Source organism: Elgaria multicarinata, chromosome 7 (genome assembly GCF_023053635.1).
Source record: "Elgaria multicarinata webbii isolate HBS135686 ecotype San Diego chromosome 7, rElgMul1.1.pri, whole genome shotgun sequence".
NCBI classification, from domain to species: Eukaryota; Metazoa; Chordata; class Lepidosauria; order Squamata; family Anguidae; genus Elgaria; species Elgaria multicarinata.
Window position 1 is genome coordinate 97523955 of NC_086177.1, and position 25162 is coordinate 97549116.

Consider the following 25162-nt stretch of genomic DNA (forward strand, 5'->3'; position numbering starts at 1 on the left):
TCCAGGGGGCCGAGCCTAGGAAAATACATCAAACTCCACCCCACCCCCCAAATTGATTTCGCTAACATCCCTACTTGCTGGAGGTCTCAACTGATTGTTCTGAAATTAGGCTGAGTGTGCCTCTGATTTATCATTGAACTGGATGGACAAAAATTCTTGTAAAACACATACACAGTACAAATTAGTAAAAGAGATGAGATTTGCAAAATCCTAGAGAAGTTTATGGTACAACTCAACCCCTCCAGCATGTGCAGGTCTGCATGAAAGGATCGTTATGGGTTCCCGCCTCCTTTCAGCCATTGGCCAAGTACCCAGGACCCCTGGAACTTTCTATGGGAGAGTATGTATAAGCAATCTACTGAAGGTTACTGCCAGCTACATTGCTTTGCATCCAGTTCTATGAACACCAAGGACTATTTATTTATTTATTTTATTGCATTTATATACTGCCCCATAGCCAGAGCTCTCTGGGCGGTTCACATAAAATTATAATAAAAGTCAACACTATAATTTGAGCATAAAACCTCTCTCCTGTAAGGATGCCCTGATCTCAAAAAACAATGGTAGCAGCATTTGCTCTGGCTGGGGAGAACACTATAATGCCCTATGGAATTCTTTTCCTGTGCATGCTGTTCACAAGGGATACTTGAGATGGTCCTTCCTGGTATAGATCCCTAACTTCACAGAATGGTTGTCCTGTCGTCATGCAAGAGAATGTTACATTGTTTGATACATTTTTGTATATTCTTGTTTACTGTATATTCTGAGCACTGTCCTCATCAAGCCAAACGCAGCCCACTAGTTATGTATTGTGAATAGTCAGGTTCTTAACAACACTATTCCTTCTGCACCACCACCACCATACAAACATCCTGGTTTGCCATCCCAGGGAGGCAGCAAAACCAGGGATTTATATTGACTGGGTTCACACAGCATGATGACCCACACTCAACGATTGAGTATGGACTGAGTGTGGGTTGCCGTTGAACCATGGGTTATTATCATGTAGTGTGAACCCAGCCACGCTAACAAATTATGGCTTGTTAATCATGAGCAACCCAAAATTCCCCCACACCAACAACAAACAATGAGTTCTCAGGGCGGCTTTTTCAAGAAAAATAAGCCACCCTATGGAAAATGTGCTGGGATCAAACAACACAACAACTCATGGTTCAACAAGAATCCACAGTTCAATGACCGGCCACATTAAATCCATACTCAAATACTGAGTGTTGATTATCATGTTGTATAACTCCCTGGTTTTGCTGCCTCCCTGGGATGGCAAACCAGGGTGTTTGTTTGTGTGTGTGTGTGTGTGTGTGTGGGAAATAGTGTTGTTAAGCACCTGACCATTCACACTTCACATGGTTGGTAGCCTGCCTGTGTTCAGTTTCGTGGTTTACAATTTGTGCAGGCCTCATCTCAATAAACTGGACATTTTGACAGTGTCTTTTTCTAAGACGCTTACATCTTTCTTTTTCAACCATACTCAGGGAAGGTTTGGTGTGGTTGTTTCTACTTTAGGGAAAGCTGTTATTCAGAGTTCAGTACAACATGCCAACTAGCTGTAACTAAGTCCAATTTAAACCAGTGAAACAGGATGTAGTCTTGGCTATCTTAAATCCAACTGATTTTCATGCAACTGAATCACAGAACTAACTTTTTGCTGGCTCGTCACCAGCAGAAGTTTATTTTTATGTAGGAGTTTGATAAGGTTTCTTTTTTTAAAAAAAAAAACACAAAACTTAGCCTATAACATTCAGCATATATTGCTCCGTATTTACTTCTGGCAGGCTGTTTGGTAGCCACTTGTGAATTGTCCAAAATGAGGAAATGCATCACCCAAAAAAGAGGACACCAATTTCCATAAAACGTGCTTGTGCTAATTTATATATATGTATAGATGTAAATGTCGAAATTATGGTAATTTAAACAGAAATACGGGAGATCTTGCTACTGTGTGGAAGGCTGCGACCAGGTAATCTGTGCGCCTTGCTCAGTCTGCAGGTGTCTGTTCAGGTGTTCCCTGTCGATAAGCAAGTTCAAGGCCCTGCTCTTCCTTCTGGTGGTGGTTGTTGTTCATCTTTATACTGGACTTGGACTGGACAGGCCTTCAGATAGAAGATATTTCCAAAATAGAGGACTGTCCTCTGTAAAAGAATTACAGAATCATGGAATTGTGGAGTTGGAAGGGACCACAAGGATCATCTAGTCCAACCCTAGATGTACGGAAAACCAATTAAACCATCCTAGATAGGTGGCTGTCCAGGCTCTTCTGAAAAAACTCCAGAGATGAAGAAGCCACAACTCTGTAGGTAGACTGTTTCACTGTTGCACAGATCTTTCCGTCAGGAATTTTTCCTTATATATAATAAAAATCTAGTCATCTGTAACTTATATCCATGGGCAGAAGTCTCACGGCCAGTCAGGCCGTGCCCTCATTTACTCACTGTGGCCCTTTGGCAATACCAATGCTCGAAGGGGCTGAAGTACAGTTGGCTCAGAGTTTTTTTGCTTTGGCTTTGGCCTTTAATCTTACTCCTCTTGAACTCGGGCTGGAAATAACACGGTGACGCCTGCCAGTTTACATCATAGTTGTGCAATTAATCTTGCTGCCAATTTACGATTTATAGGGTGCCAGCTGCTGGGTGCACAGTGTACTAGTAAAGTGAACTCTGTTGGCTTCTGGAGTAGCAAGAGCATGTTATAGGGAGGGAGATAAAAGGAAGAGGTAGCACAGCGCAAAGACAGACAAAATGCAAAGGAGGCGTTGCTGCAGGTTCTTGATCTGCCAGGCGAGTCCTGATTTCTTCCAGCTTCACAAGTAGCATGACAGACTGGCTCAGCCCTTCAGCCTCGTCCGAATCCGTCCATGCTTCAGGCATTTCGTTAAGAAACAAAAACAAAGTAAATCATCACAATGTATGTTTAGTCATTCATCCTTAACTGCCCCCAGGGAATGGAGGGAAGGGATAACATCGCAACACCAGCCTGTAAGCATCAGAACATAGGAAGCTGCCTTATACTGAAATCTGGTTTGCACTTGGTTCAACCCACAGTGCAGGTTGAGTATGGGTTGTTGTTGTTGTTGAATCATGGGTTGTTTTTGAATCGTGGGTTGTTGATACGTACGAACCATGCAGTATGGGTTAATTATGGTTTGTTAACCACAAACAATCTGAAGTTCATAACCGAACAACAAACCATGGATTCTCTTCCTGGTGGCTGTAACGAGAACCCATGATTCGACAACCCATACACTGGTTTGCGAACCAGGTCAGTGTCAGATCATTGGTCCATCTAGCTCAGTATTGTCTACCCTGACTGGCAACAGCTCTCCAGGGTTCCAGGCAGGCGTATTTCTCAGCCCTTCCTGGAAATGCTGGACTTGAACTTTCAATCTTCCGTATGCAAAGCAGGTGTTCTACCATTGAGCTCTATCTCTTCACTATGTTCCTACAGCACCTTCCACAGGTAGATAGTCCCTATTCTAATTTGAACCCACAGAAACATATTTCAAAGAGCTTGCATCAGAGCTAACGTGCACACACACGTACATCCATAGCAGTGTATCTGCTTCTACCACTCAAAATGGCACAGTCCCAGGGATCCACAAATCTGTTCACTGTGTTGCCCCTCCTTGCTCTAGAAGAACATCTCAGAAGTAGAGCATAACTGTACCGTGCAGGGACTATCCCCTGCCCATCCTCCACTCCCGCTCCAGCCTTGGGGTGGGGGTGGGACAAGATTATATGCATTGCACTGTGCTTTGGAAGTACTCCAAGTGCCTTGGAAGCATTGTGTGACATGGACAAAGTTCAGTTCTTCTCTTTAGCTTTGAAGATGGTGGATGTCTGTCCTTACCTTTTGCTATACTTGGAGGTGCTCAGACATCAGAAACAAAAAGCCTTCTCTCCCTCTAGCAAGGCTATTTTGGCAGGCTACCAAAGACATGGATTGGTTAATCCCACCGTGTTCTGGCCTGGGCAACCAAGGTTTCTTTCCTGGAAATGCACAAAGGGCAACACACTGAAATTGCAACAGTACATCTGTATTCAAGTCACCTGTTTCAGTTTAATGTTGGTAAGGGAGTGTTCCTTCAGATTTCCCAAGGACTTCAGATGAACACGACTGGCATACAACCTGGCTAAGGCCTAGAGATGAAGCTCTTTATTTCTAATACTTTGCCACTAAGAGATTTGGTTTAAAGGAAGACTTAGTTTTCCCTCTAGGTCTCATTGCTTGTTTGCTAGATTTAGAAACTATTGGTTACACTCGGCTGAGATAGAATGATTATGGATTTAGCTGAAGCAAACAAATATAGCATCTGTTTTAATTACAACATCTGTACATTTAGTAAGACTAACACAACTAGAAAATTAGGAAAAAATGTGTGTGGGGGGGAGAACCCTCCCAAATCCTATTTCCAGATTGCAGGCTTAATTTGAAACAACAGCTGCCTAGTATTCACTGTGTTATCTGTTTATTGCAATGTTTATGGAGCTCACTGTATTTGCAAGGAAATGCCTTGTATCCATTGGCAAGTTTACTCTACTTTCCAATGGCTAAACCATTCTTTGTGGCCTGTATGTCAGCATTATCAGTACAGTCTCAATTAACGCTAATTGGCATTTCTTCCGAGGCCTGGCAAGAACTGAATGAGATCTTTGGCTGATGAATGAGTGTAGAATAAAATACCTTTGTGCCCCATAGGTTGTCTTTATAAACTGCTGTCACGGTTTATAATAGAACTTGGCTATCGTACTCCTGAATTAGCATGAAGAATAATAAAATGAAGCTTTATTCCCTACTTAATATGTTATCATAGAACTGGGGCATGTCATCTCCAATCTAGGTCCTAGGACTGAGGCAAAAACCTTCATATCTCGGAGCCTGGCTGAATGATAATAAATGCTTCGCATTGTATAGCACTTTTGAACACATAAAGTGCTTCTCATTGATTATCTTGTTGTAAGCTTTACAACAACTCTGTAAGGTAGATCAGTACTAGTATCCCCATTTTGCAGATGGAGGGGTTGGGGCTAAGAGGGAGTGATTTGCCTAAGGACGCTGGATGGGTTTATAGCAGAGATTCAAACCAGGAATTCCTGATTCCTAGCTCAGCCTCTTAACCATTGCAATACACCAGATAGTCCTGTTTTCTCAATATCTGCCTCTTGAGATCTTTTAATAGGGATAAATGCCAAGTTCTACATTTAGGGAATAGAAACCAAATGCACAGTTACAAGATGGGGGACACTTGGCTCAGCAATACTACAAATGAGAAAGATCTTGGAATTGTTGTAGATCACAAGCTGAATATGAGCCAACAGTGCGATATGGCTGCAAGAAAGGCAAATGCTATTTTGGGCTGCATTAATAGAAGTATAGCTTCCAAATCACGTGAGGTACTGGTTCCTCTCTATTCGGCCCTGGTTAGGCCTCATCTAGAGTATTGCGTCCAGTTCTGGGCTCCACAATTCAAGAAGGATGCAGACAAGCTGGAGCGTGTTCAGAAGAGGGCAACGAGGATGATCAGAGGTCTAGAAACAAAGCCCTATGAAGAGAGACTGAAAGAACTGGGCATGTTTAGCCTGGAGAAGAGAAGATTGAGGGGAGACATGATAGCACTCTTCAAATACTTAAAAGGTTGTCACACAGAGGAGGGCCAGGATCTCTTCTCGATTCTCCCAGAGTGCAGGACACAGAATAACGGGCTCAAGTTAAAGGAAGCCAGATTCCGGCTGGACATCAGGAAAAACTTCCTGACTGTTAGAGCAGTGCGACAGTGGAATCAGCTACCTAGGGAGGTTGTGGGCTCTCCCACACTAGAGGCATTCAAGAGGCAGCTGGACAACCATCTGTCAGGGATGCTTTAGGGTGGATTCCTGCATTGAGCAGGGGGTTGGACTCGATGGCCTTGTAGGCCCCTTCCAACTCTGCTATTCTATGATTCTATGATTCTATGATTCCTGGGACTGTCCATTTTCCCTGACCATGCTCTCTGCCTTTAAATGGCTTTGGACTTGCCCAACCTGGTAAACATGTATGTTGTATGTTATATGCCTTCTGGGTGGGTTCCGTTAGAATAGGAAGAGGCAACCTGGTACCCTCCAGATGTTTTGAATGAGAATTCCCATCATCCCTTCCCATTGGCCATGCTAGCTGTGGCTGATGGGAGTTGCAGTCTAAAACATCTGTAGGGCACCAAATTGCTTACCCATGTACTGGAGACTGGTTGCATAGCAGGGTGGATAAGCCCTGTCCATACAAAGCTAGCATTATCAAGGAGGAGGCTATGCTGGAATGCCTGGCTTTCCCCACCCTGCCTCAAGCAACTGTTTTGATCATTGAGAAAATGTTGATCTACATTCTGTTAACTCTGAAGTCAAACTATACTTTAACTCAAAAGTGTTGCCGTTGTTGTTGTTTAAAAAAGAACAAAATGGAGCACCTCTCCTGGCATAAACCTACCTCCACACCACATACATCATCTAAGGCCTTTCTCAGGTGAGTCCTCTGAGGGAGGCTCAGGGGGCGGCAACAAAGGAGAGGGCCTTCTTTGCGGCGGCCCCCAAATTATGGAATGATCTCCCCAAGGAGGTCCGTCTGGTGCAAACATTGTTATCTTTTTGGTATCAGGTTAAGATCTTCCTCTTCTCTCAGGCATTTGGCATCATATGCTGAAATTTTAATCTAGCCCTAGATTTTTTAAATTGTTGATTGTTCAAAATTGTTTAGACATATTTGTGTCTGTGTGTGTGCTGTCTGTTTATATGTTAATAGTTTTTATTCTATATGTAATGTATTTTCCATGGTTTTTAAACTTCAGCTATTGGACAATAAAGAAATGTAAGAAATGAAATGAAATGAAACCAAAAAACTTTGTCCAGGATCATGATAAGCCCTTATGCACATCCACAGGAGCTCTGCCAATTTTCCTTTCTAGCTGCAGCTCTTTCCTTTCTACCCTGGAGGGTTCCTCAATTTTGAGGATGGGCTGTTGAAAGGCAATGGGGCAGAAAGGAAAAGCCTTGGGGCGTTTCATTTGGATCTTGCATTTTATTACTTCCCCTTTCCCTGTCCTCTGCAATGGGATCCACACAGAATTCAGCCACCTCTATTTGCATAGCCTCACCCTTTCATCTCTTTAAATCTTCTTTGCATGCAAGAGGTCCCTTGTTCAATCCCTGGAGGGCTGTGAAAGGCTCCTGTCTGAAAATGTGGACAGCCAGGCAGTGTAGAACAGAAAATTCTGAGTTAGATGGACCCATGTTGTGACTTGGTACAAGCAGTGGAGACTGGTGGCACCATTGTCAGTAGGGCAGTGAATCCGGTCTGGGTTTCAGTCAGAACTCTAATGGTGCTGTCCAAGGTGAAACCTCTATCCAGGTTTCAGTCAGGTTCTGACTGAAACCTGGAGTAGATTTATAGCCCCACTGACATCGGAGCGACCAGTCTCCCCTAGGTACAAGACAACTTCCTATGTTATTTGTTGTTGTTGTGATGCTGGACTGTCCTGGAACCTGGCAAAGGTATTTTATAAATGTAGGATATTTACCCCTCAATTTTAATGGGTGTAGGAAAGACAGCAATGTCCTCTTCCCTCAACTCCTTTCAAAAGCCTCCGTTCCCACCATGGTGTCAGTCAGTATTTGGGACAGTGATCACATTTTGCTCTCACTGCAACACTGCCTGTTAAGTGCAGGGTTTTTTTTTTCACACCTGGGAATGAACCAGCCATTTTATGATATGGGCCAAAGTAATGGTGGTGGAAGGCGCGGGGGGGGGGGGGTATGCAAAGAGGGGGATGTTTCTTGCACTTAGTGATCATGCTGGCTCTTGTCCGCATAGCCCATTTCTTGGGAATGCTAAAGCGTGATGCAGTATTAGGAGAATGAAATGTAATATCTCTTCCAGCAGGCCTACCCAGATGAATTTTAAACCTAAGAATTTTAAGTTGTTGTGATTATTTTAATATTGTTTTCGTTTTACATGCTCTTTTAACCAGTTTTGTGTATTATATTGTATTTAATGTTATTCCCAGCCTCGATCCAGAGGGAGAGGCGGGTAAGAAATATTATTATTATTATTATTATTATTATTATTATTATTATTATTTTGGGAACTGGCTTTGATATAGAGACGGATGAACGCCAGTAACTAGAAGTTTAGATTTTAAACATCAGAGTAAATATGCTGAATTGATGCCATTATTAAAGCACATTAACAGATGTCAGATTTGCTGTGGAGGCCAAAATACCTTTGAGAGGATGTGGGGGGAGCGCCATGCTATATCAGATGTTTTCATCTTGCAGTATTAATACTCCACTGGGATGAAAATTGGAAGTGAAATCTCTCTTGCTCCCGTATCCAGTGGGGCAGCGTGTGTGAGAGACTCAGATCAAAGATGCACATTTAATGTAAAAATCAGGCCATTTGTTTGTAAGAATCATATATAGTAGAACATTGTTATTCCAGGATTTTACATAAGTGAAAAATAAAATAAAAATGAGAACATTTATTTATTTATTTATTTATTTATTACATTTCTATACCGCCCAATAGCCGGAGCTCTCTGGGCGGTTCACAAAAATTAAAAACATTCAAAGTATAAAACAACAGTATAAAACCATAGTATAAAATACAATATAAAAGCTCAACCAGATAAAAACAGCAGCAATGTAAAATTACAAATTTAAAACACCAAGTTAAAATTTATTGATAGACTGTTAAAATGCTAGGAGAATAAAAAAGGTCTTCACCTGGCGTCTAAAAGCATATAATGTAGGTGCCAAGCGAACCTCCTTAGGGAGCTCATTCCACAGCTGGGGTGCCACAGCAGAGAAGGCCCTCCTCCTGGTAGCCACCTGCCTCACTTCTTTTGGCAGGGGCTCGCGGAGAAGGACTCCTGAGGATGACATGCTTTTATACATAGAATCATAGAATCATAGCATATGATCCAAAGACTACAAGAGCCCCAAAACAAACAGCTGCCCAATATAAACAATTTGCTTAAGTCAGCGAGAAAACCCACAATAGACTGTAAGCAGCATTCCAGATAACTTAGGCCACAGCTAGACCTAAGCTTTATCCTGGGATCATCCAGGGTTCGCCCCTGCCTGAGCACTAGGTCCCCTGTGTGTCACCTAGTTGAACAGGCTTGACCCCTGAACGATCCAGGGATAAACCTTAGGTCTAGCTATGGCCTTAGTTACCACTGAACCCAGCAAGAAGACTTGCTTTTGAAGAAGCTCTAGAAATTTCAGTCCCATCAAGAACTGATATCCCAGCTGAATAAAAATAGAACTTTGAGTGAAATTGTTTTACTCCTGTATAAAGAAAGATGTGCTCTCTTCCAATTGTTGTTTTCCCAAAATGTTTATAGTGTAAATAATTGTGAAGTTTACCCCATGCTTTCCTCCTTAAGAGCAAGTTTCTTTATCTATCCTAGTACTTTCAACCCTTCTTCCATTCCCTCCACCAGCTAATCACCATCATATAGAATGTTTTCCCCTACCTCAGAAAGTTTTTAAGTGCCAATTTTATAATACTGTTAGTAGTATAGTATATTACCAGTTTATCACTCTTGTGTTTGCAGCATGAAAATGTTTTTGCAATACTGTATCCTATTTTAAAGATAAATTCTAATTGGCTATAAAGTATAATTAGAAAGAGTAGTTACCATGATTCTAGACCAGTGAAATAAGTTTCCAGTTCCAACCTGTATCATTGTTGTGATGACGCCACCAATAAGATTAGCTTGTCATCAACGGGGGGGGGGGGGGAGTTGTTAAGAGGTAGCTTCTGTGAACAGTACTGACTCCATTTTGAAGCGACCCAAAACCCCACCTACAGACTGAGAGCATTCACAGAAGGCCTAGGTCAAGTAACCATTTCCTGATAGACTTCTTCAAATGCATTCCCCAGAGACAAAAGTAGGGGTAAAACTAATCAGAATATGAATGCTGGATGGCAAGAGTCATACCTGGTCATACACATGCTAATATAGCCCTGTTGCTGAACTCCAGGCTGCATCAAGTACAGCCATCATCCCAAATCACCCTCTTTTGTTCCCATAGCAAGTAGATCTTTAGATAAGATCATACAAAACCCCTCAAGTTTGAGAGAAGAGGCAGGCTAGCTCTCTCTCTCTTTAGAACCAGAAACACAGAGCATACTACACATTCCAGCTTGCGAGAGCCTTGCTGTCTTCTTTTCCTCTTCACCTAAGACCAAGAGTTGCACTGCTCCCCAGTTCTGCTCTACAAGAAAGGGCTGCAGCCCAAGGAAAGGTATATTGCCTTTAAAGATTCCCTCTACTCTTTCCCCTGCTGTTGGTGTGTGTATGCTCTTAAGTCTCAAAAAGTCTATTTTTCAGTCCTGAAACTGCTTCTAAGCTTCTACTTGCTCAGCTAATTTCCCCCAAACTAGCTTGTGCCTTTGCATTTGTTTCAACCTCAATAAATGTGCCATTAAGGCGTTATCCCCTTTAGTGCTGTAAGTTTCTTGAGAAAGAATCGCCTTACTTAGCCACAGACGCTCTATTGCCAATGTCAAAAGATTCCTTCTAAGCGGGTATAAGTCTCATTAGAACGTGTGCATGTGTACACGGGTCTAATGAGAGCACAACACGTAACAGATCTGGTGGAGAATGTGGGCAGACACGTGTCTGTTCATACACTCGTTAGCATAGAGTAGTCTTGGCAAGAAGAGATTCTAGTGAAAGGTTCACTGTATGAATGTTTTCCTGTTTTCTGTTTCCAGTGCTGGGTAACACCAATGTGTTTGAAGTAGTATTGCATGCAAAATGTTTTGCTTAGCCTAAATGTTTGCTAGAACTGTGATTTTAGAAACTGCTTTTAGAACTGCAAAAATTAGAATTGCTAGAATTGTTTTGCTAGGTTTGCCTAATCCTGCAGAGTTTGAGATTTGGTCCTGGGGAGCGGTAGTTTGAGATTTGGTCCTAAAGACAGGGCGAGCAATCCTCTCTACGCTCAAGCCAAAGCCACAGTTGAGTTGCCTTAAGGTAGGGTGACCATATGAAAAGGAGGACAGGGCTCCTGTATCTTTAAGAGTTGCATAGAAAAGGGAATTTCAGCAGAACCTGGTGAAATTCCCTCTTCAGCAGTTAAACCTGCAGAAGCTGGGCCCTCTTGACCAGATACAGAAGAGGGCAGGGCTCCTGCAGCTTTAACTGTTATGATGAAGAGGGAATTTCACCAGGTTCTGCATATATACAAATGACACCTGTTGAAATTTCCTTTGCTGTGCAACTGTTAAAGGTACAGGAACCCTGTCCTCCTTTTCATATGGTCACCCTGCTTAAGGTGTTGGGATGAACACAATAAGGGACCACATTTTGTTGTCAATTCTGCCATACAGAAGTCTACTTAAGTAGTCTTGGGACTAGAGTGAGGAATAGCACACAGTCCAGGGACTTCTGAGAATAGCAATTCTAGCTCAATCATAGTAGCAACAGGGGGGGGGGGGGGAGACTAAGACAAGTCTCTGCCAGCCACAGAACACAGTTTAGAGAAGCAGTGAGCGTAGTCAGCAGTCAAGCAAGCGAAGTCAGGAGTAGCAAACCAGATTGCAAAGATGCAGCAATACATAGATTTGGCCCACCCTTCATGGGAGTCCATCACAGCCACAATGGTAGTAGGAATCTGTTGCATAATAGTTGTAGCATGGAGAGTGTACAAGTCTATTAAAGGCACAGTACACCATATCAGTAGCATTTCAAGAGAGAGAGAAGATATCTCCCAAATTACCAAGGGAGAAGCTTTCCTCAAATGAGAAAGTGCAAAGTCCCTACTACAGCAGTGGGTGATGGAGAAAGGTAATTGCCCATGGAAACCAGAATGTTTTAAAACTGAGGATCCAGTTCAAACAATGTGCGAGGCCTATGCAGATGTGTATACAAACAATTACCTCCTGGCAGCCAAAAGGAGGCTCTTGCCGCTTGGGCATTGTGGTGTACATGTCTGGATAGGCAAACCTTAGCCACAGAGAGAAGCAATACTGTAACTGCCCCAGAAACATCTCCCAAGCAATCTCTTGCTGTGTCTGGTGCACAAAATTTTCCCTCAGCTAGAGAAACTGAAGCTTCACTTCCAGAGCCAAGTAAGCCCATAGAACAACCAGTTTTAAAAGCTCCCCCCAATTCAATCTCAAGTTCAAGAGAAAACCCAATTAAATGTTTCTGCCATGCCAAGTTGTAAAGAAACTCCTGTGGCATGCTCAGAAGTAGAAATTAGAAATATAAAGCCTAATAAAGAAAACGTGTTTGCAAACCAGCTGTTGCTTCCTGATAAGCAGCCTGTTCATTCCAGAAAAAAAACTTCAAAAATAGAGCCTCCAACGGCAAGAAGAGTCTACCTGAAACCTGAATTAAGTTTAAAAATTAACCTAGTTTTCTCTCTAATTTACCAAATAGTCTCAAAGTGCAGCCACCAGAGAGTAGACAAAAGTTACACGCATTGGGTAGTCCCTTGTAAGGAACAGAGAGAGCCCCTTCAAGACACCAAGACAGAGCCTGGCATTTGCCTAACTAAAGCTGAGAGTGTCCGTAGCTTGCAGTCCAAAGAATGGAAAGTATGGAAAGCCCCCCCCCCCCCGACTGTTGGCCTTTTCCAATTGCAATTACTCAGTCAAGCTTTGCACACAGCAGCAGTAACTTTCAGAGTAATTGCTTTAGTTTTCTTTATTCTAGCCAGCCATGCAGGTATGTTTAAAGAACAAGAAATGCTGCCACCCCCAAAGCCCCCTGTTTGAAAGTTTCACTCAGCTTTAACTAGCCCTTGGCAGCCTAGCCAAGAGCATGTGCAGAGTGAAAACTTAGCCCCTAAATCTTAAGAAAAGAAAAAAAGATGCACAGATTCATATACATAGTTATTGTTTTGTTATCTGTACAGCACCATGTACATTGATGGTGCTATATAAATAAATAATAATAATAATAATAATAATAATAATAATATTGCTCTTCATCCAGCAATGGAGAGAGTCCACACCTCTTTGTAGTTAATTTCCAATAAGCAGGTTTTTGACAACAGCATCATAACCCTAAAGTGATGCAAGAAGTCCTCTCAAAAAAATAATAATGAAAGATAGAACCCAGACGAACTGCAGTCCAGAAGACCAGAGTCCAGATGACATCAGTTGCAGTAGTCTTCCAGCATCCAAAGACTAAAAGAGCCCAAAAACAAGCAGCTGCCCAATAATTCCATATAGACTATTTGCTTAAGTCAGTGAGAAGACCCACAATAGACTGGAAGCAACATTCCAGATAACTTAGGCCACAGCTAGACCTAAGCTTTATCCTGGGATCATCCAGGGTTCGCCCCTGCCTGAGCACTAGATCCCCTGTGTGTCACCTAGTTGAACAGGTTTGACCCCTGGACAATCCAGGGATAAACCTTAGGTCTAGCTATGGCCTTAGTTACCACTGAACCCAGCAAGAAGACTTGCTTTTGAAGAAGCTCTAGAAATTTCAGTCCCATCAAGAACTGATATCCCAGCTGAATAAAAATAGAACTTTGAGTGAAATTGTTTTACTCCTGTATAAAGAAAGATGTGCTCTCTTCCAATTGTTGTTTTCCCAAAATGTTTATAGTGTAAATAATTGTGAAGTTTACCCCATGCTTTCCTCCTTAAGAGCAAGTTTCTTTATCTATCCTAGTACTTTCAACCCTTCTTCCATTCCCTCCACCAGCTAATCACCATACATGTGCAGGCACACATAAGCAATAAGCAAGAATGAAAGAATCATATAGAATGTTTTCCCCCACCTCAGAAAGAGTTTTTAAGTGCCAATTTTATAATACTGTTAGTAGTATAGTATATTACCAGTTTATCACTCTTGTGTTTGCAGCATGAAAATGTTTTTGCAATACTGTATCCTGTTTTAAAGATAAATTCTAATTGGCTATAAAGTCTAATTAGAAAGAGTAGTTACCATGATTCTAGACCAGTGAAATAAGTTTCCAGTTCCAACCTGTATCATTGTTGTGATGACGCCACCAATAAGATTAGCTTGTCATCAATGGGGGGAGTTGTTAAGAGGTAGCTTCTGTGAGCAGTACTGACTCCATTTTGAAGCGACCCAAAACCCCACCTACAGACTGAGAGCATTCACAGAAGGCCTAGGTCAAGTAACCATTTCCTGATTTGTTGTTTATTCGTTCAGTCGTTTCCAACTCTTCGTGTCACCAGAGCTTTCTGTCGGCTGTCACCACCCCTAGCTCCCCCAAGGTCAAGTCTGTCACCTCCAGAATATCATCCATCCATCTTGCCCTTGGTCGGCCCCTCTTCCTTTTGCCTTCCACTTTCCCTAGCATCAGCCTCTTCTCCAGGGTATCCTGTCTTCTCATTATGTGGCCAAAGTACTTCAGTTTTGCCTTTAATACCATTCCCTCAAGTGAGCAGTCTGGCTTTATTTCCTGGAGTATGGACTGGTTTGATCTTCTTGCAGTCCAAGGCACTCTCAGAATTTTCCTCCAATACCACAGTTCAAAAGCATCTGTCTTCCTTCGCTCAGCTTTCCTTATGGTCCAGCTCTCGCAGCCATAAGTTACTATGGGGAATACCATTGCTTTAACTATGCAGACCTTTGTTGTCAGTGTAGTGTCTCTGCTCTTAACTATTTTATCAAGATTTGTCATTGCTCTCCTCCCAAGAAGTAAACGTCTTCTGATTTCCTGGCTGCAGTCAGCGTCTGCAGTAATCTTTGCGCCCAGAAATACAAAGTCTGTCACTCCCTCTATTTGCCCGTTATCAATCAAGCTGGTTGCCATAATCTTGGTTTTTTTGAGGTTTAACTGCAACCCAGCTTTTGCACTTTCTTCTTTCACCTTTGTCATAAGGCTCCTCTGCTCCTCCTTGCTTTCAGCCATCAAAGTGGTGTCAGACTTCTCAAATGCATCAAATGATAGACTTCTTCAAATGCATTCCCCAGAGACAAAAGTAGGGGTAAAACTAATCAGAATATGAATGCTGGATGGCAAGAGTTTTACCTGGTCATTTACATGCTAATATAGCCCTGTTGCTGAACTCCAGGCTGCATCAAGTACAGCCATCATCCCAAATCACCCTCTTTTGTTCCCATAGCAAGTAGATCTTTAGATAAGATCATACAAAACCCCTCAAGTTTGAGAGAAGAGGCAGGCTAGCTCTCTCTCGCTTTAGAACCAGAAACACAGAGCATACTACACATTCCAGCTTGCGAGAGCCTTGCTGTCTTCTTTTCCTCTTCACCTAAGACCAAGAGTTGCACTGCTCCCCAGTTCTGCTCTACAAGAAAGGGCTGCAGCCCAAGGAAAGGTATATTGCCTTTAAAGATTCCCTCTACTCTTTCCCCTGCTGTTGGTGTGTGTATGCTCTTAAGTCTCAAAAAGTCTATTTTTCAGTCTTGAAACTGCTTCTAAGCTTCTACTTGCTCAGCTAATTTCCCCAAAACTAGCTTGTGCCTTTGTATTTGTTTCAACCTCAATATATGTGCCATTGTGGCATTATCCCCTTCAGTGCTGTAAGTTTCTTGAGAAAGAATCGCCTTACTTAGCCACAGACGCTCTATTGCCAATGTCAAAAGATCCCTTATAAGCGGGTATAGGTCTCATTAGAACGTGTGCAAGTTTGTACACGGGTCTAATGAGAGCACATCACGTAACAGGGGGGTAGTTGACCACTGCAATTAAGACTAGTAAGAGCCTTCAGTTGTTCTTAGGAGCATAAGAAGCTGTTTATACCAGGCCAGGCTTATTTTCCATCTAACCAAGTATTTTCTGCTGTGAAAGGTAGTGGCTGTGCACAGAGGTATTTCCAGTTGAGGCTGATGGCTCCAATGTCAGTGGAGTGTTTCATAGGGTGACCATATGAAAAGGAGGACAGGGCTCCTGTATCTTTAACAGTTGTATTGAAAAGGGAATTTCAGCAGGTGTCATTTATATATATGGGGAACCTGGTGAAATTCCCTCTTCATCACAACAGTTAAAGCTGCAGGTGCCCTGCCCTCTTTAAATCCGATCACTCTAGTATGGTTCCTGCACTTTAACTGTTGTGATGAAGAGGGAATTTCACCAGGTTCTCCAATGACACCTGCTGAAATTCCCTTTCTATGCAACTGTTAAAGATACAGGAGCCCTGTCCTCCTTTTCATATGGTCACCCTATGTTTCAGTTGGAACCAGTCAGAATTCTAAAGCATAGAGTTACCCTCTTTAGAGTTCTGACTAATACCTGGAGCGGATTCACAACTCCACTGACATCAGAGCCACCAGCTTCAACTGGATATTTCCCATCACTTGCTCCCTTATCCTTTTCAATGAGTATGTTGGGTTTTGGGTCTAGGACCTTCTGCATGCAAAGCATGTGTTCTACCACTGAGCTGTGGTCTCTTTCACCAGAGCTGAGGCTCTATCCCCACCCCACCCCATCCTATTCCCACCCCAGTTATTACTGCATATATTCAAACAATGAGATCACCTTCTCTCAGTATAAGTCAGGCACCATCCATGGTGTAATTAGAATCTTGGAACCAGGAAATGAATTTCTGCAGAATGCAACATCCTCTGCAATTTTAATTTCAAAGCTATTCAGCTTAATGAAGGCCTTGGGGGGGAGTTGGAAAGCACACCTGGTGCGAAGAGCCAATAAAGCTTGCAGTAGCACTGAAGTAAACTGGAAAACTGAGATTAAATAGCCTAAGAAGGAATGATCCTGGCTCCTCTGGAGTTCTTTAATTATCCCCATTCAGTCTGGTAGGAGAGAGCAGCAACCAGACTTTCTCGGGGGGGGGGGGGGGGGGTTCGGCGCAACAAAGGCCAGAAAGGGCAGAAGACACACGAGAGGCAGACAACGTCATCCATCACAGATTCCATAGTGGTGAACATGAGTATGAACAGTAAAAGAAAGAAGATTTTAAAAAGTAAATTAAAATTGTTCAATTTAAAAACAAAGGAACCAGGAAGGCTTCTCGAAACAGTTGTTTTCTGGAGGCACTGGAAGCATCCAGTGTTGGTGCCCGCCAGGCCTCCAGGGGCAGGGAGTTCCACAGAGGAGGGGCCACTACACTAAAGGCTCTTCTCCTGGTGGATTCCAATCGGGCCACAAGTCCACATGGAACCACCAGGAGCATGCCCTCCGACGACCTCAGTGATTGGGCAGGTTGGTAATGGAGAAGGCGCTCTCTCAGGTATCCTGGTCCCAAGTTGCTTAGGGCTTTGTACACTAGTACTCTGTCGCAGTTTCAAGAAGAAATAAAACTAAGAATCAGATACAATTCTTTTAAGAACAGCGCCCACAGAGCTTGTATATACAGAAGGGAAGTACTTTACTGCCGCAAAAGTCACATTTGGTAAACTTAGGTGGGTACTCTTTTGTCATCTCAGGGCATACTAACTCTATCCTGCAATGAGTACTCTTTTGTTACCTCAGGACATACTGACTCTAACCTGGCTTTCCACGTCTCTCTTCTTTCCTGCCTCCCCAGTATCCAACAAACACCATTTTATGGACGGCTACACGCTCTTCCAGTTCCGAATGAACTTCCGCCGGAGGCGGCGGCTGATGGAGCTATTGACTGAGAAGTCTCCTTCGACGCCAGAGAGTCATGACAGCCCTTTTTGCCTCCGCAAGCAGAACCACGACAATAAAAAACACTCCAGTTTCCTCTCAGGTATTTGTTTGTTTAGAACTAGAGAAGCCCGCTGTATCCCTGAGTTTGAAGGAAGATGGAATTATTAGGAGGAAAAATATTCATCTCTATAGCATTTTTAACCAATAAATTTCCAGGCACAATTCATAATGTTGGTGATTATCTTTAAATCCCTAAAAATACTAACATATGGATGTTTAGACAGAAAAAAGTCCTATAATGACCAGCATTTCCCAGCCAGCTATGCTGGGAATTGTGGGACTGTTTTATTTTTTGTCTAAAAAGGCATAGGATGGTGCCCTAAATGGCTTAGATGTGTCACTCTCCTTCTATCCCTCTTCCCTCCCCATCCTCCTTTCCTTGTGTGTCATGTTTTTTTAAAAAATGTAAGCCTGAGGGCAGGGACTGTCTTCTTTACTGATCGATTGTAAGCTGCCCCGGCAGCCTTTTTGGCTGATGTGTTGGATAAAAATACTATAAATAAATAAAATAAATAAACAGATCCAATATACCTTAGGTAGGGTGACCATATGACAAGGGCTCCTGTATCTTTAACAGTTGTATGCAAAAGGGAATTCCAGCAGGTATCGTTTGTATGCATGCGGCACCTTGTGAAACTCCCTCTGCATCACGGCAGTTAAGGCTGCAGGAGCCCTACCCTCTTGACTGGATACAAAAGGTGGGGGAAGAATTGGGGTTACACTGATAACAGAATTTTGTTTTGTTGTTTTAGATGTAGAATTGTAAGCCTATGCGGCAGGGTCTTGCTATTTACTGTTTTACTCTGTACAGCACCATGTACATTGATGGTGCTATATAAATTAATAATAATAATAATAATAATAATAATAATAATAATAATAATAATAATACAACCCCACGAGGGTTTTCCAAGTGACCGCTCATTCTCCACTACAGTCAGGCTTCCTGTTTTTTCCCAGGTCACAGTCAAGAGGTGCAGGGCCTCTTGGGAAATGTAATCCATAGAATCAGCAGCCCAGTTACAGAAGGGGTGAGCAACCTGCTGCCCTCAGCCAAATTTCAACAATCCTCTACAAGTAGGGTGACCATATGAAAAGGAGGACAGGGCTCCTGTATCTTTAACAGTTGCATAGAAAAGGAAATTTCAGCAGGTGTTGTTTGTACATATGGGAAACCTGGTGGAATTTCCTCTTCATCACACCAGTTAAAGCTGCAGGTGCCCTGCCCTCTTTTAAATCTGGTCACTCTAGTGTAGCTCCTGCAGCTTTAACTGTTGTGATGAAGAGGAAATTTCAGCAGGTTATCCATATATAGAAATGACATCTGCTGAAATTCCCTTTTCTATGCAACTGTTAAAGATCCAGGAGCCCTGTCCTCCTTTTCATATGGTCACCCTATCTACAAGTGATCAATTTAGACCTTTGTGATCTGTCTTGCCCTGACAGCCTGCTAGGCAGGGCAGGCGAGAGAGAGAAGGGGGTGGGGAGAGAAGGAAAAGAAGATTTCAGGAAAAGAGAGAGAGAGAAAAGAGAGTAGCCCTATCTACTTTTGGCTCTGCCTCCTGCTAGCTTTGGAAATGTGACCCTCAACAGAAGAAAAAGGTTCCCCAGCCCTGTATTACAGCACACGAGTCTTAAAACTACTCTTGTTAAAGGAGAAACTCCCATGTTAAGCAGATTCTTTCTCTTAAAATTGTGTTTTACGTGCGATTTCCCCTGGAGGAGAGCATTTTACTAACAACACCTCAGGAACTGGAACCGTTTCAATAACTTCCTGTCTTTTGTTGCTACTAATTATACCAGGGTGTGTTCCATTTAGTGCTTGACTAGAGGAAAAGCCATTGCTCGGTGGTACAGCACATGCTTTGCATGTAGAAGTTCCAATCCCTTGGCAGGGGATGTGACAGACCTCTGCCTGAGCCTCCGGGGAGACACTGCCAGTCAGAGTCAACCATTCTAGTCTAGATGGACAAATACTCTGACTTGGTAGGAAGAAGCTTCCTATGTTCTTATGACTTTGATCATCTTTTGTGCTATTTATGTGAGCATCAATTTATTAATGTAAGGGTGACCATATCAAAAGGAGGACAGGACTCTTGTATCTTTAACAGTTGTATTGAAAAGGGAATTTCAGCAGGTGTCATTTGCTTATATGGAAAACCTGTTGAAATTCCCTCTTCTTCACAACAGTTAAAGGTGCAGGTGCCCTGCCCTCTTTTAAATATGGTCACAGTACAGCTGCAGTATAGCTCCTGCAGCTTTAACTGTTGTGATGAAGAGGAAATTTCACCAGGTGTGATATGCATACAAATGACACCTGCTGAAATTCCCTTTTCTTTGCAACTATTAAAGATACAGGAGTCCTGTCCTCCTTTTCATATGGTCACCCTAAAATTTACATTAATAAATTGATGCTCACATAAATAGCACAAAAGATGATCAAAGTCATAAGAACATAGGTTCGGCATCTACAGAAATCGTGTTTGTGTATTTATTAGAAACGCTGTCTGACTTGTATGTTTTTATATATATTTTTAACTTTTTTAAAAACTGCTTTGTTAAATGGAGTTTAATAAATAAATTATTCATTATTTAAGAAAAAAAAAAAAAAGATACAGGAGCCCTGTCCTCCTTTTCATATGGTCACCCTATGTAAAAGAAAAAGTTGAAAAGAAGCATTTACGAAATGAATGGGCATTCTGGCCAATGCAGCTTTTACATTTACATGGTGCAAACTGATTTAAGCAAAAGCAAAGCAAAAACTCTTGTGTGAAAGTCTTTCTAGTATATAGCTGTTCATGATTGCACAGTTGCATTTCTAGCCATTTAGAGCTTCTCCGCACGAGTGATTTATTGCACACTTGTGATTGGTCACTCACAGAAGTTTGCAGGTCTGTTTCATGGTGGCGTCAGCCTCCGATGCCTCTCCCGCCATTTTCAAGTGAGAATCTGCCATTTTATAAAACCCTGAAAATGAGGTAAATAATGGAAACCACACTATAAAGCATCGCCATCTGCTGGCAGTAAAATCAAAACTTATGGGAAGGGGAAACAAGGGTTGAGCGTGTGGATTGTGCCAATCATTAAACCCACAAAGACTCTGGAAATCAAAGCCCCCCAGTAAGGCTGTGGGATTTTTGCTAAATGTGGAGAAGCCCTTAGAAAGCTGACCCCAGATATAAAACCAAAACAGTATTATTAATTCTGGTATTATAAGAATACAGAGTTGGAAGGCACCTAGAATGGAATCAGAACCCTCAATAGAAAGAATCTTAGCAAAGATTTTTTAAAAATTATTATTATTATTATTATTTAAAAAGAGAGAGAAAGAAATAAAAGCAAAAAAGAAAGCATTATTATACTGAATAGATTAAGGCCTCCTCTACACCAAGCAGGATATTCCATTATGAAAGTGGTATATAAAAGGCAGGAGCCACACTGCTGCTTTTTGTGATATTGAAGTGCACTGCAGGATCTACACTACTGCTTTATAGTGGTACTGAAGTGCACCGACAACTGTTGGGGCCCATGACACATCTGTACCAAGCAGAATGTAATACCATGAAAGTGGTATGAAAGCGGTATATGGTATGTGTCAACAGGCCCCAACAGTTGTCAATGCACTTCAGTACCGCTGTAAAGCAGTAGTGTGGCTCCTGCCTCTTATATACCTCTCTCATACCACTTTCATAGTGGAATATCCTGCTTGGTGTAGATGAGCCCAGAGCCTCTGAAATGATACACTGGAATCTCTCTACGTCTCTTGTGATGCAGTAGAAAGCCTACCAGATAAGAAGGAAGGTGGTAATTTGATTCCAAAATTATGAATGAATGTAAGGAAAGATTTCAGAAAGTAAAGGATAATTTTCCTCCTTCTGCATAATTTTCTCTGGTTTGCTTTGGACAGTGAGCCCTACCAAGGAGATAAAGATTATCTCGGCCGTGAGACGGAGCAGCATGAGCAGCTGTGGCAGCAGTGGGTATTTCAGCAGCAGCCCAACCATCAGCAACAGCCCTCCGGTGCTGTGCAACCCCAAATCTGGTAAGGATGGCTCAAGCATGTTTAAGTTAGCGCCAAATTTAGACCGAACATTAAATGCACCTATAAGGTCTTGCCTTCACCTGTGCCACCCACAGGCTACTTGACATGCCACTAGTGCTCAGGACTACTCAATCCCCCCTGTGCTGATGACACATGTGAGGGTTTCTGCCACCATTAACTGTTCTCTCCTCAGTCACTCCTCCACAGACCACACCAGTTGTTTGAATTAATTGGAATTTATTAACTTAAGTTAGTGCATGTATGTAAGTTTAATGGTTTCCTCAGTTGCAAAGCGTATGGTTACAAGGTTTCTTCGCACATTGGTTTCTGTCAGTTCGTTCTTAAAAGGTTTCTCTATAGAATTCTACTATCTACTCTCAACAATACCCCACACCATTCCTTCCTATCTGGTATCTACATCTCACTCTCTTCACATAATCATCCACACACTACTGTCATATATCTCTTTTCTCTTCACAGAATCATACACTTCACTCACAGAATCATACACTTCTGTCTTATAACCATCCACTTCTGACTTAAATGATACACCTTCCTGTCTTCCTGTCATCTAGATATAGAGCTATATTTCGCCAGCTCCTCCCACTCTCACACAGCCAGCCAATCCAAGCACTCCCCCGCCACCATCCAATCAGCACTCAGACATTCACACACACCCTTCTTCTGTTCTATATGCTTACCCGAACTGTAAATACAAATTGCAAGTACATTGAGGCCTACTTGCTTACTGGAACCTTATGCATAATATAAACAATAACTTTGCACATATTTACATTTAATGCATATAAGGCAGCTGAACATCACAGCACCTTTGCATGTAATTCATGCCTATTAATATATATATATATATATATATATATATATATATATATATATATATACACATACATACATACATATAGATAGCGTCTTCTGGGTGGAGGCTGATAATCATTGAGGTTGCTACAGGTGGAGAGGAAGAGTTTAATCCTTTTCTCTCCTGCTGTAGTCTTGACAAAAATCGCTACTCTGGAGTTGCGATTTGTAGTGGGTGTGGGTAGTTGGACCATCATGGGGTCAGGGGGAAACTCCGGCCACATGACACATTACGCCACTGTGGGTCGTGTTTCTGAGCAGGCCATAAGTGTCACCTGCGGATTGTGCAGGCAGTGTCACTGGTTTTAATCAGCTTTTAAAAATTCAACTTTTCTAACCTGCTTAAGTCCAGATTGTAGATCAGTTTGTAATTCTTCTCCATTATGCGGATGAAACAGCAAGGGCACAAATGTGAAGAAATGTGATTTATTTGAGCTCTTAATGAAACAGGGGCGGCACATGAAAGGGAGAAGCAACAAAGTGATAACACGGTGAGCTGCAGGAAATATGGAACGCTTTCAGCCATCGCATCAGCTCATAGTCAACAAGCCTTTCTTTAACAAGACGAAAGCTGTCACATTCAAGCTTGTTTTCCGTCAAAGTGATTTCCTGTCTCCAGAAAGATAAAAGATTTGTGCTCTTCTTCCTGAAATTTTGAGTTGGGGGGAAGGATAAAGAAATATGCATCTTCTAACCACACTTGATTTGCTTCAAAGGGAGATTTTAATATCAAAGAGTAATGTGGGGCTTTCCTTTCTCACGTCAAACTTTGGATATGCATTAATGCACTCAGTGTGTTGTGAAGATACCTTCAGTACCCCCAAGAAAGCATTAAACTTTTGAACATGAGGGCACCCAAAAGGTTTCTTCGGCCTTTAATAGATGGTGCTTTCATAGTGCAACAATTGCATAATGGCTACTCATTCGTTGCTCTTTCCTCATGGTTGCTCTTGCATTGCGGACACGCTTCACTTTCCCAGCAATCAAAGCACAGTATGATGTCATTGGGAACTTCCACTGATTCCTTCCTTCAACATCCACCCAGCTTGTATACCAGTTGCAATATATGTGAGGATACTCCTATGCATGTCTAAGCTAAGTCCCAAAGGATTCAATGGGACTCACTATCAAGTAAATGTGCATATGGCTGAAACTTTAATGCTGTGTTCAACATATCATGGGTAGCTATTGGACAGTTCCCATGAAGTCATTCATGGTGAATAGCACAATTACCTTTTAGTTTAGCTATTTTAGTTTTTTAGAACCTGTACACAAATGTGGGAGTGCACATGTAGCCCTTTTAAAAAGGAGCAGGTAAGATCAGCAACAGCGCCCTTTCCTGAAGCAACAATGCCCTGACATTTTATTTATTTATATCTTGTGGGGAGAGAGTGCACTGCCTTCCACCATTCCACCCGACCCACCCCACTCCTCAAAGGCAATCGCAGGTGCTTTTTTTTAAAAAAAAAATTAGTCATAAAAGCATTTTAGCACTAATTGAAAGAGAGTTTTAAAAAATCAACGTGGTTATAAAATGGTGTCCACCACAAAGTATGTTGAATGTGTGCTGAGCTGTGATAGGTTCACTGCTCATATCAAAATCTCACCTCTTAAAAAGAGATGGAAGAGTAGTGCTCAGGGCATTTACAGCTGTCCTTCTCAGTAATGTTGGGCTTTCTGCATTCATACAAAGATGGAAGAAGTACTAGGCAAATAAACACAGGATTATAAATCAATGACACCCCCACCCCAGCACTGTAACATGTGACTGAATGTGTCCTGGTGATTCCACACGAAGCACCTAGTGTGGAAGAAGATCCAGTTTCCAAGAACAGCCTTCATTTAACATTCTTCCTATGTCTTTACAGTATTAAAGAGATCAGTAACTGCTGATGAACTTCTGATGCCCGGGGCTCCCTATGCCAGGAAAACCTTCACAGTATGTCTCCATTTTACACATTTATTTGCTGTTATTCATGACATTTTCACCAGTTTTTCATGCAAACACTTCTGCAGTGGTGTAATCTGTCCTAATTACGTTTCTTGAGATGTGTGTTAAAATTTCAGTTAGGTGACATGACAGTGACATAATTTTAAGGACATAGAGGTATAATATTAGGGCTTAGGGAGGAATTACACAAAAACAACGTAATTCTATAGGAGTCAGTGGCCCTAACTTATAAATCTCACTAGAATGATATTTATGTTGCTGGTTGACTATTTTTCTGTTGAGCTTGAATGGTCAGTTGATATTACATCAGTGGGAGCTAATGACAGGAGGTGATGTCCTTGTAGCTGGAGATCTCAGAACCCTTGAAGGAGGTGACCAAAAGAGCTGAAAAAGATGACACCCCTCCATCTTCAGTGAGGAAGCAGAGGGTCAGCAGAAACAGGTTGTTGGGCAGTTTAGAAAAGAGAGATTGCTCAAAGTTTCTACCTAATTCTTTGAAACTGGGGGATGTTCATTCAGAAGGCTGCCCCATTGCTGTCCAAGAGGTTTTCTACCTTGAAGGAATACTTGTTTGCTTCCATCCATGTCATTTGCATGTTTGTAAATAAAGCAAATATTACAAAGATGCCATTACTCTGCAGTGCTCTCCAATCCAAA

At 42.1% G+C, this 25162-nt stretch overlaps 1 protein-coding gene across 1 annotated transcript in view; it reads left to right on the plus strand.

Annotated features, from left to right (window-relative positions):
- Window positions 1–25162, plus strand: part of DEPTOR (DEP domain containing MTOR interacting protein) — an 85564-nt gene that overhangs the window by 43556 nt on the left and 16846 nt on the right. The window contains exons 6-8 of the mRNA XM_063131093.1: window positions 17491–17676; window positions 21544–21678; window positions 24423–24493. Of these exons, the coding sequence (XP_062987163.1) occupies window positions 17491–17676; window positions 21544–21678; window positions 24423–24493 (392 nt within the window). The remainder of the gene's footprint in view (window positions 1–17490; window positions 17677–21543; window positions 21679–24422; window positions 24494–25162) is intronic.